Source organism: Staurois parvus, unplaced genomic scaffold (genome assembly GCF_062004578.1).
Source record: "Staurois parvus isolate SC_StPar_1 unplaced genomic scaffold, SC_StPar_1.0 ptg000261l, whole genome shotgun sequence".
NCBI classification, from domain to species: domain Eukaryota; kingdom Metazoa; phylum Chordata; class Amphibia; order Anura; family Ranidae; genus Staurois; species Staurois parvus.
In genome coordinates, this window is record NW_028318057.1 from 2,379,620 (window position 1) to 2,392,151 (window position 12,532).

General features: G+C 40.1%; 1 protein-coding gene across 2 annotated transcripts in view; it reads right to left on the reverse strand.

Annotated features, from left to right (window-relative positions):
• The window catches only part of FOXP4 (forkhead box P4), a 109,686-nt gene that overhangs the window by 60,573 nt on the left and 36,581 nt on the right, over positions 1 to 12,532 (reverse strand). For both annotated transcript variants that reach the window (XM_089681173.1, XM_089681174.1), the window contains exon 2: positions 63 to 249. In XM_089681173.1, the coding sequence (XP_089537299.1) occupies positions 63 to 233 (171 nt within the window). In that variant the 5' untranslated portion in view covers positions 234 to 249. The remainder of the gene's footprint in view (positions 1 to 62; positions 250 to 12,532) is intronic.

Here is a 12,532-nt window from a genome sequence, read left to right on the forward strand (position 1 = left end):
GTGTTTAACATGTTTACTTACAATAATATTGTATACTAGCCTTAATATGCTTTTTTCTTTACCTGTTGCTGCTGGAAATGTAGAAGCTCTGCTGTACTTAATTCTCCATTAGTGTCTCCACTTGCACTAGCCTCCCGTGCTCCACCTCCTTCAGACTGGTTGGGAAGACTGCTTACTCCATTCTGACTGGTTGGAGTAGATCGAATTGATTCAGATGCAGATTCCACCATCATGACTTATTTTTAAAACCTGAGCAAGGAATGAGAGAGAGTGCGGGTCAGAATGCCTTTCATGCTGGTAATATAAATTATTTCTGAACCTTACTAACATGGCCAAAAGATTGGCCTACCCCAAACCGAAATACCCATTAGTTTTTTATATCTTGCAGGGGCTCTCGCAACAAGACTTCTACATGTGTTTTGCAGTGTCTGCTCTGCTATGGCAGCAAAATTCCTGCACGTTGTTCCTTCTGTGCACCTTCTGTGCATTACATTGGGATTTAACAAAACCCTTTATACCCAAATCAGAAATATCAGGGTTGGTTAGAATGTCCTCAAACAGGAACAACAGCACTCCAAAGAAACCTTCCAAGTTAAAAGCTGTACCACTCTTATATATAATAACTGCATGTGTCAACGTCTTTGTTTAAAAAAAAAAATACAAAAAAAACCAAAACATTTTAACACTTTCTGGATCTTCTACTGCAATACAAAAATGATCACTTACATATTAAAATCATTTAAAGCAAATAAAAAGAACTACTGCATAAATAGCATAATACAGGGTAAAACCCTTAACGCTTGGTTCATATATATGTGATGTGGGAAACGCCGCAATCCCTGCAAGTTTCCCGCACTGCATTGCAATTGCAGTGTGTTTGCGGTCTGCTGTGGGTATCAATACAAAGTTAACGATACCCCAGTGCGGTTTGCCTGCACTGGGTTGCTCAGTACAAGACGACCAGTTACAGTGAGGCTAAAGAAAGGTGCCTGCACGTTTCTGGTGATATGCAGTGCAATTTTAGCCCATTCAAAATTAGTAGGCTCGTACTGCACCACACTAAATTGCATGTGAATTGCACAGGAATGCAGTGCAGTTCCTGTGTGATTCACAATCGAGCTATAGTGTGCATCGGGGCTAAATCAGAAAATCACAAGCCAGGGTGCAGATTAGAATCCTGTCCTGATATGATTCAGATCTAAAGTAAAAGTACTGCTATAAAATCAATATACACAAATCATGATATCAGACCTGCGCAGTTTACCTCCGTAAGGCAATTAACCCCCACCCCCCGCACCCCATCCTCCATGCAATGGAGATATGAAAAGGTGGAGATTTCTTTCTTCCTGCTCCCTTCTCTTCCCTCCAACAATGTTCTCCACCAACACTTCTGTCATCATCTCATCTCCCCTTCTTTATTCTGGTTCCCTTCTGCCAATTTTTTTATTTGTCTTACCCACCCTGGTGAAATACTATTGTTTTGTCCTCTTCCCCTTTCTTACTCCTGTGGTGTCTGCTCTCTTTATTTTCATATACTCTAATAAAATTAACCAACAGTATTTCCATGTCTCATTTTACACTTTTCATTTTGCCTCATCCTTTGCTTATGTTCAACTCTTCTCCATCTCATCTTTGCTCCCTCTTTAAGTCCCAACATGTTATGTTTTATCTGCTCCTAACCCTCTTACTCTACAGTTTCCTTTCCTCCACTTCTCCATTCCAGGCTTTATTCTAGCTCTCTGTTCTAGAGGGGTTTTTTTTCTGCCTGTAAACGCATATCTATGTTGGCCTGTATGTCCATCCACATAATACAGGAATATTAGAAGAGGAGCATTTACAGGTAGAAAAAATCGTCACCAGGAGTTTTTTTTTGGGGGGGGGGAGCTTTTGGGCAGAAAAAGGCAGAATGCGCATAAACATGTACATTAATACATTCTTAAAGAAAAAATAATATTCTGCCCAATAGAATATATTAACACACATACACATGAACATTTATAAGTGAATGCGTGTGCAATGCACAATATTTTTTAAGCTGCTTTTCCCTGCTAGGAGAAAAGGCGCTCAAAGGAGCTGAGCAAACACTCAGGGGTTGAATTACTAAAACTGAAGAGTGCAAAATCTGGTGCAGCTCTGCATAGAAACCAATCAGCTTCCAGGTTTTATTGTCAAAATAAAAATTTGATTGAACAAATTGTAGCTGTAAGGTGATTGGCTACCATGTACAGCTGAACCAGATATTGCACTCTCCAGTTTTAATAAATCAACCCCTCAGTGTGCATGAGGCCAAAATGTTGTTAGCAGCAGAATCTATGTATTGGCAATATTTGTTCTGGTGATGAAGGTATCAAATATCCCTTCAGTGAAGAAGGTTAAATCAATTTTGGGGTCCATTTTGTTCAATTTTGGCCTGGACCTCTGTACCATGTCATCTTTCAGGTGTGTCAGATATCTGGCCGCTCAGTGCATGCTTTAGATCCAACCACGGCTTCAAAGCAGTGCCACAGAATCTAGCAACACAATCAGTTTATGTGCCATTTTCAAAAAGAAAATCAGCCTTTTGAAGTCTGCTTAAAGAGGAGCTCCAGTGTAAAAATGAAAAGACAGCCGGGTCCCCACTGTGCAGGTGTGAGCAGCGCTACGCATTATGAATTATCCCTCAGTCTTCTGGAACTTGTCACGTGTCCCATAAAACTGTGGGGAGAAAGGGGGGAAAGAACTTCCACTTCCAATCGCTTAGGTGGTTGGAGTGAAAGTGGGAGCAGTTCTGTCAAAATTAGCTACCTGCTCCCCAAAAGTGCCATTTATTTACCAGGAGCGGGGGAGAGGGTCTTAAAAGTGAGTATTGTATTCTGAGCTACTTTCTTATTTTACCTCTTCATGCCGGCCGAACGCAAATGTGCAGCCTCCCGGCGACTGGGCCTAGACGCCGAGCGGCCGCACATTTGCGTACTATTAAAAAAGAACATATAAGCTGAGAGCACGCCCCCTGCGTGCTCCTAGCACACATGTCCGTTACTCACAGAAAGGTCCCGATCTCCTCTTTCGATCAGGACCTTTCCCGATCATGTGACCCTACTCACATGACCCTAATCCCCGCCCCGCCTCCCGGCTTCTGAAACCCTTAAAGGGCCGGGAGGCACCGCCGCCAAGGGGTTAAGCATCTAAAAGGGGTTGAGAACCACAGCTATGAGGATCAATTACAGTTACTCACTCTGGAGAAGAGGCGATTAAGAGAGGATATGATTACAATGTACAACTATATGAAAGGTGATTTCAGTAACTGTAATAAGCTGTTTACTCTATGGTCCCTGAAGAGAACACACAGCCATGATTTAGATTTGGAAGAAAGGAAGTTTAACCTTAGATTGCAGAAAGGGTTCTTTACTGTTAGAGCAGTAAGTAATACTGGCTGAGAACTGGAAGTGGTACTATTTGAGAGTATAAACAGCTTCAAAAACTCTGAGATGTCTTCCTCAGAAAGCAAAATATACAGGGCTATGGGGATTGTTAAGACAATAAAAATCATAAACAGATAGGTTGAAATTAATAGACCAGTGTCTTTTTTTTCAACCTTACAAACTATGTAACCTGTTAGGGGATCATTTTATACTTATCCTCATTGAATTTCAACTATTCACCTTTCTGCTTACAGCTGTAAACATCTGCACATATCTACAATGGCAAACTGTGCAGTACCTTAGTCCAGAACATGGATAGATCCTTTTAAGGCTGTCATAAAAATATGACAAAGAAAAATGAGCACAACATTTTTAGTTCCTACTTATAGTGACCATCCAGCTAGTTTTCATTAAAATGAGAGGTTACATATGATTGGTTAATAAGCAAATCAGTGCTGAATTTCTTTCTTTCATAAACATCTTCTTTGTGTCACAAGAAGACTGCTGGAGTTTTTATAGTCTAAAATAGTCAGTTGAGTTGAAGCCAAACAGTACATCTAAAACCGACACAGACATTCTTATGGTTTATTACTTAATATTATGTTTTGCCTGTAGTTCAGCATTTAAAGAAAATGCTGCTAAGTCTATCAACTTGTTAAACATAAACTGTTTTTGTAAACACAGAAATCTATAAATACAAATGACAAAAGTACATGCTATCACAAATATCAAAGTTTCCTACTCACACATTAGGTGCTGATGTTTCAAGGGGAATAAACTGCAAGCTGTGTGAAACAGAATTTATGTTATGTATATATTACTCTGCTTAGTGCTAATGTGAGGCTGGTGGGGGCAGTTTCAGTTATCAGTGCCCCTCTCAGTAAGCAAACATGGAAGGGCGTTTTTTTTTACAGCTGACTTTGAGAAGTGGCCAATCCACATTCTGCTGCATAGGTCACAGCACACAGGGCGGGGATGAACAAGATAAGCAGGGACATGGAGAGCTTATGATTTTGCCCATACACCTGAATCGAGTAGTCTGGTAAAGGGTCTCGGACTCTGCACTCACACACCCCAGATGGGAAAAAAAAAGCTTTATCAATTATTTGTTTTTTACCACCAGCAAGACAACAATAAGATATATGAACATGTTCTCTTTCAAATACATAAAAGCTTCCAGCAACTGAAGGCTTTACCTTATGCCTGTATATATATACTAACTATTCCAGTATACATGTGGAAAGCATGTGCTCATACATAAGGTGTGTCTATATTTACACACGCTAAAGCATATCTCTCTTCAATTATGTTTGTAGATATCTTTGAGGCAAAGTTCTACTTCTAATTGCTCAGAATTTCATTTTTACTAAACTTCATTTTCCTTCCATACAACTGGTTATCCAATCATTTGACAGTCATAACACTTTATATATATATATATATATATATATATATATACATATACATTATTTATTAAATTATTTAAATGTATATATTTCCATACCACAGCTGTTCATTTATTACAAAATTCAGAGACTAGGGCTCATGTACACAGAAACCAGGATCTGTTACCTGTCTTGTCACCTGGGTCATGTCCAGTCCATTCAGCAGGGGATTCATGATCAGATGGGACGGATCTGCTTTTGTGACATCTGTTCAATTCATATTTCTCTGCATTTTGACAGCTTACCTTTCTGGACCCATGTTCTATTTATAGTTGGCTGGATGCAAACAGACTTGTGTGCTTCAGGCTACTACTGATCTGTCATGTTTAGGTCCAAACAAATGGAAAAAGACGCAGTCCTATTCCTTTATTTTTTCTGGACCTCCTCAGATTGGAAGGAAAGCAGATGTAAATGGACACTAGTCCATTTACACCTGCCTGCCAATAGACTTACATGGAGCTACTTATCAGGTCTGTTTGAAAAAATGTCAGGTAGATCTGATCGGAAAGACCACATGAAAGGATCCTTCGAGTGCTTTGTTTGCAAAGCTACTATCAACATAGAATGAACTTTTAAATATAACCTGAGATCTACAAAAGCCACAGTAATTTGGCCATACAGTAAAAATAAATAGGTAACTCCAAGCATAATACGTGGCTTGTAGCACTGTTTAGCTAACATGGGGCAGGCACATATTTTTTTATCCATAACATGAAAGTACAGAGTCAGAAGAGGTAAGGAGAATGGTCTAGCAGAAGATGGGGGTAATTTTTCTTTCAGTTTGGTCTAGTGGCTAGCCTGACACTGTAGGCATTCTCCATCTTTTCTTGAACAACAAACTGGACCTTTTTCCTTAAGAGTTTTATTTAAAAGTACCGTTGTCTTATTATTATTATTATACAGTATTTATAAAGCGCCAATAGTTCACTCAGCGCTGTACATTACAAGGGGGACAGAACATGTGACAGAACAATACCAATACAATGCAAAACATGAGGGGATAGAGGGCCCTGCTCTTGCACCTAGTGGTCCATTACACATAGATCCAAAGAAAAGCATCTTCTTCTATAAATTACTGCCTATTTGAAATTTGACAACTTCCAATTCATTCACATTTGTAGCTCTCCCAGGTCACATCCTTCACAGCACAGTGCTCAAACTATTTAGATTTCCACTATGAAGAAAGGCACCTGGAAAACCTATTGTTACTAGTATATTCCTCAACATAAAGCAGCAAAAAAACTATGCAAATCACATTACAGATACAGTCATGGCCGAAATTGTTGGCACCCTTGATATTTTTCCTGAAAATCAAGTATTTCACACAAAAAAGGTATTGCATTAACACATGTTTTGCTATACACATGTTTATTCCCTTTGTATGTATTGGAACAAATATAAAACAGAGGCAGAAAAGCAAATATGACATAATGTCACACAAAACCCCAAAAATGGGCTGGACAAAAGTATTGGCACCCTTAACTTAATATTTGGTTGCACACCCTTTGGAAAACATAACTGAAATCAGTCGCTTCCTATAACCATCAATAAGCTTCTGACACCTCTCACCCGGAATTTTGGACCACTCTTCCTTTGCAAACAGCTCCAGGTCTCTCTTATTGGAAGGACACCTTTTCCCAACAGCAATTTTAAGATCTCTCCACAGGTGTTCAATGGGATTTAGATCTGGGCTCATTGCTGGCCACTTCAGAACTCTCCAGCGCTTCTTTGCCATCCATTTCTGAGTGCTTTTTGACGTATGTTTGGGGTCATTGTCCTGCTGGAAGACCCAGGATCTTGGACGCAAACCCAGCTTTCTGACACTGGGCCCTACAGTGCGACCCAAAATCCTTTGGTAATCCTCAGATTTCATGATGCCTTGCACACAGTCAAGGCACCCAGTGCCAGAGGCAGCAAAACAACCCCAAAACATCATTGAACCTCCACCATATTTTACCGTAGGTACTGTGTTTTGTTCTTTGTAGGCCTCATTCCGTTTTCGGTAAACAGTAGAATGATGTGCTTTACCGAAAAGCTCTATCTTGGTCTCATCTGTCCACAAGACGTTTTCCCAGAAGGCTTTTGGCTTACTCAAGTACATTTTGGCAAACTGTAGTCTTGCTTTTTTATGTCTCTGTGTCAGCAGTGGGGTCCTCCTGGGTCTCCTGCCATAGCGTTTCATTTCATTTAAATGTCGACGGATAGTTCGCGCTGACACTGATGCTCCCTGAGCCTGCAGGACAGCTTGAATGTCTTTGGAACATGTTTGGGGCTGCTTATCCACCATCCGGACTATTCTGCGTTGCAATCTTACATCAATTTTCCTCATCCGTCCACGACCAGGGAGATTAGCTACAGTGCCATGGGTTGCAAACTTCTTGATAATGTTGCGCACTGTGGACAAAGGCAAATCTAGTTCTCTGGAGATGGACTTGTAACCTTGAGATTGTTGATATTTTGCCACAATTTTGGTTCTCAGGTCCTCAGACAGTTCTCGTCTCCTCTTTCTGTTGTCCATGCTTAGTGTGGCACAGACAGACACACAATGCAAAGGTTAAGTGAACGTCTCTCCTTTTTATCTGCTTTCAGGTGTGATTTCTATATTGCCCACACCTGTTACTTGCCCCAGGTGAGTTTACAGGAGCATCACATGCTTGTAACATTCTTATTTATCCGCAGTTGTGAAAGGGTGCCAATACTTTTGTCCAGCCCATTTTTGGAGGTTTGTGTGACATTATGTCGAATTTGCTTTCTTTCCTCCCTTTTTTTGTTTTGTCCCAATACACACAAAGGGAATAAACATGTGTATAGCAAAACATGTGTTAATGCAATACGTTTCGTGAGAAATACATGATTTCCTGGAGAAATATCAAGGGTGCCAACAATTTCGGCCATGACTGTATAATAGATCATGAAAAATATAAATGGTTCCCCTTGTTTGTTTTATCGATAAAGCTTCTATTTACTTGTTATCTTTAGAAATGTAATTACCTCAAGTTAGTGCAGCATGAAAAGTATACATTTGTGGAATACTGTTGACTAAAAATTTCGCTTCTCTGCTCTAGAACAACCATGTACAAAAAAAATCAACAAAGAATCACAATTTGTCATAGACTCCCTAGAAAGTCAGTGGTCATCCAAAATAATTTATGCCTGCTGACCACTGAGGGAAGTCTGAACATGGGTCTCTTTTTATTTTAAAGAAACCTATAAACCCCTTTTAGCCCTTTTAGTCCCAACCAGACCCTGTCAATGAGTTCAGCTTTTATTTCTAGAGAGTAACGGAAGAAATAAACATCAAAATGGCAAACACTGCGCTGGCAGGCACCTTAGTGGTAATATTTCTGCTGAATAAAGTTACACATTTATTGTTAATTTATTGCAGATACTAAGGGTAGGAAACTGATTGTTAGGGAAGAACTCCAGACTCAACCATGAATGCAATATATGTTTGCGGAAAATATGTACAAATATTCTGCGTAAAAAATCATCCCTTAGTTCTGTTCACGTCCTCAATACACATATGAACTCCCTGATAATCAGGTTAATGAGCTGTTGTCATATGAGCCATGGCTGCTTATTGGGGATATGAAGAAAGGGACCTATGCAAGATTGAATTTATTGTGCATACTGGCTCCGCAGCTTACATAAATATGCCAAAGTGCTATCTAGTGTCTGAAAGAGAGATTCATGCCTTAGGGGTATCAGGGAAGGGATTTTATCTAATTTATTTTATACAGTAAAGCTGGGCACAGACAGATTAAAATTTGGCCAGGTCAGCAGGGATGGCTGAATTTCAAACAGAGTGTGGCCCTTCCTGTTCGACAGAAGTTGAACATTTGATCGACTTCTGTCGAAATGGACAAGTTGGAAAACCTCTGTCAATCAGTGACTGCAGCCAATTGGTTGCATCTGCTGAGCAGTGTATTCTGACAGCAGAGTGTCAGAATACAATGCCCTGGCAGGGGGGATTCCTTCACCCACCTGTTTTTTTGTGGATGGAGGAATCTGTTTTTTTGTTCAGCCTGCAGAAGCATCTATAGTTGGCTTCGCTTAGATCTTTCTGCAGTGACTCCTGCTTTTCACAACTGTCATATGAACGTGTATCCACATTGCGAGATTACAGCTGACCATACATAGTTAGATAGTCAGGCCAAAAAAGATACAAGTCTAGTACAACCAATCGAAAAATTAATAAATAGCAAATCTCCATATATAGAACACTATATCCAAAGTTGATCCAGAGGAAGGCAAAAAGTCCAATAAACCATGTTCCAATTTGCTTTGAGGGGAAAAAAATATTACTTGATCCCCTGAATAAATTGGATATTTGCTGTATTAGTAATCTCTGGAGTTATTACTAATAAATGTTAATCACTTGCCCTCCAGAGGATTTACCCCCCTTCCTGACCAGGCCATTTTTTGCGCTATGGCGCTGTGTTACTTTAACTGACAATTGTAAGGTCATGTAACACTGCACCCAAATTAAATTTATGTCCTTTTTTCCCCACGAATAGAGCTTTCTTTTAGTGGTATTTGATCGCCTGTGCGGTTTTTATTTTTTTAAGCTATAAAAAAAAAGACCAACAATTTTGAGAAAATAACAATATTTTTTACTTTTTGCTATTAAACATGTACAGTAAAAAAAATTTAAAAATCAAATTTCGTCACAAGTTTAGGCCGAAATGTATTCTGCTACATGTCTTTGCTAAAAAACAAACAAACAATACATGTAAATTAATTGGTTTCCATCAAAGTTATAGCATTTACAAATGACGGTATATATAATGGGATTTTTATTTTTACTAGTAATGGCGACGATCAGCGATTTATAGCGGGACTGTGGCAGGCATTATGCCACTGGGGGGAACTGACTTGTCACTGACATCCCCAGTGACACCAATACAGTGATCAGTGCTAATAAAAAGCACTGACACTGTACTAATGGCACTGGGCAGGATGGGGTTAATATGTGGGCGATCAAAGGGTTAACTGTGTGCTGTTTTACTATGTGAGTTGTGTGTGTTTGCACTGTAAGTACACTGCTTCGCATGGCTCTGCAGCAAAACAGTGTGCAGGAGCTGAAAGGGAAGAGAACTGTATTGTTTAAATACAGTTCTCTCCCTCCGTCGGTAATGATCCTTGAGTGCCGGCGAGTAATTACCGGCCAGGACCCCAACCTGGAAATGCAAAAACACGTATATATATACGTGATTTTGCGCACATGTGCTGCCCCGTAGCAGTATTACTGCTACAGTGCGGGCGGGAAGTGGTTAATATCCAATTGCAGTATATTTTGTGCACTTAAGAATCTACACAAAATAGTTTTTATTTTTGAGCCTGCGGGTGGAATTTAAAAAATATATTTATTTACAGTAAACAGTGTGGATGGACAAATCTCCCACTGATGCTATTGTATTCTAATAGCTAGTGCAAGTGGTTGCCAGAATATAGTGGGTGCTGCCTAACAGTGGCAGTCAGTGTTTGGCCAAGAATCGCTCCAGCTCCCAGGATGTGGGTGGTAGGGTGCCAACAGGGCCACCTACTGCTTAACCGCCTCCCGCCCACCATATAAGGAAATGACGTCATATGACGATCTCCTACTCTAACTGTGCATCCCCGGGAGCGTGCGGCGTGGCAATCGGTGGTGCGCTGTGTCCCAGGTCGGCTCTGTTGTGTGATCAGCTGTGTCCAATCTTAGCTGATCGCATGTAAACAAGGAAATGCCAGTTATCGGCAGTCCTCAGAGGGGACATCTACCCTGATCATCAGGGCACTGATGATCAGTGTCCTGATGATCAGTGTAGCCCCATCAGTGCCACCTGTCAGTGCCCATCAATGTCACCTGTCAGTGCCCATCAATGCCACATACCAGTGCCCATCAATGCCACATGGCAGTGCCTACAAGTGCACATCAATGCCACATATCAGTGACCATCAAAGCTGCCCTTCAGTGCCAACTATCAGTGCCAGTCAGTGCTGTCTATCAGTGCCATATATGAGTGCTGCCTTTCAGTGTCCATCAGTGATGCCTGTCAATGCCCACAAGCGATGCCTGTCAATGCCCATCAGTGCCACCTACTAGTGTCTCCTCATCAGTGCCACCTATTAGTGCCCATCAGTGCCCATCACTGCAGCCTCATTACTGCACATCAGTGAAGGAGAAAAATTACTTATTTACAAAATTTTATAACAGATACTAAGAAAAAACTTTTTTTTTCTTCAAAATTTTCAGTGTTTTTTAGTTTGTTTAGCAAAAAATAAAAAACCCAGTGGTGATTAAATACCACCAAAAGAATGCTCTATCTGTCTAAAAAAAAAAGGATAAAAATGTTGTTTGGGTGCAGTGTTGCATGACTGCGCAATTGTCATTCAAAGTGCAACAGCACTTAAAGCTGAAAATTGTCCTGGACAGGAAGGGGGTAAAAGTGGTTAAATATTAGCCAGTTCACCAAATGGCCAGCCCAACTCTCTACTTCTGTCCTGGTGGCAGCTGTAAAATTTTACATTTCCCTTCACTTTTTGTCTATAATCAAGAAAGACGATCAGAGTAAATCACTGAAATGGGGACACAAAAAGCAACAAAATCCTGACAGTGGTTCTGTTTTCCACTGTACTCAAAACTAGAAAAAACTTTTAATCAAAACGTTAATCAAAGTTTGGCTTTGAGGGAGCAATTTAGATATAAGTAATGCAATTTTTAAAATATGTAGTAGAATCTGCACCCACAGTTAAACATAAAAAACACCTCATTAAAAGCAGGTAAGTAAAGTTCGTGTAGTAATATGTTTTTTCAAAGTAGCCACTACTTTGAAGATGTGCACAAAATTGCAAAAACTATAGTCAGCCATACTGATTTGATCTACCAATTTTTAATAGTGTTTTCAACATTAAAGTGGTATAAAAGGCAAACGCAAAACATACACGTATGATGCAGTAGCAAAGCAGCCCCTGTTTTTATGAGTGCCCCCTGTATGGCTTATTGGCTTTTGGTAACTGCTTAAAAAGTGTTAGCTGGAAATGGGTTTTATTTTTTTTTTAGTCACTAATGTAAAGTATATACTGAATAAATCTACTACGCTACACTCCCCAGACAATGCTGCTGTCCAAGGGTGTCTAAGTTGCTCCTCCATAGAGGGACCACCCTTGGGGAAGAAGCATGTTACTGGCCAGATCACCGAGTGAAAAGGAAATAAAACTATAAACAGAAAACTACTGCAGCCAAGACATCTAAGGATTGGTATGCTGCAATATAGTACATTTTTGTTTTTGGGTTTAGATACGCCTTAAGCAAATAAAAGCGGTAGTAAACATTGCTTGGTGACTTGTACTTACAGGTAAGTTTATAAAAAGCCTACCTGTAGGTACAAAGAATATCTCCTAAATATGCACCGTTTAGGAGATTTTCATTATTTCTGCAGCCCGTAAACCCAGAAGGAAGACCAGGTAAAGATGGAAGCCCTGTCAGCGGTGACAGTGAGCCACTGGAGGGCTTCGTTTTAAGGCAAGTCTTTCATAATGTGCTAGTAGACTTCACAACACTGCTTTTTTGGATAGTCAGGTATTGTTGTACCAGCTGGCACTGCTTTGATTTATCAATGGCCTGAGCTTATTCTCCTATCCATTTATATCACAGTTTTCTCGTGCGGTGAGTGTGCCACCTTTTCTATCTGTCACCTAATTGAT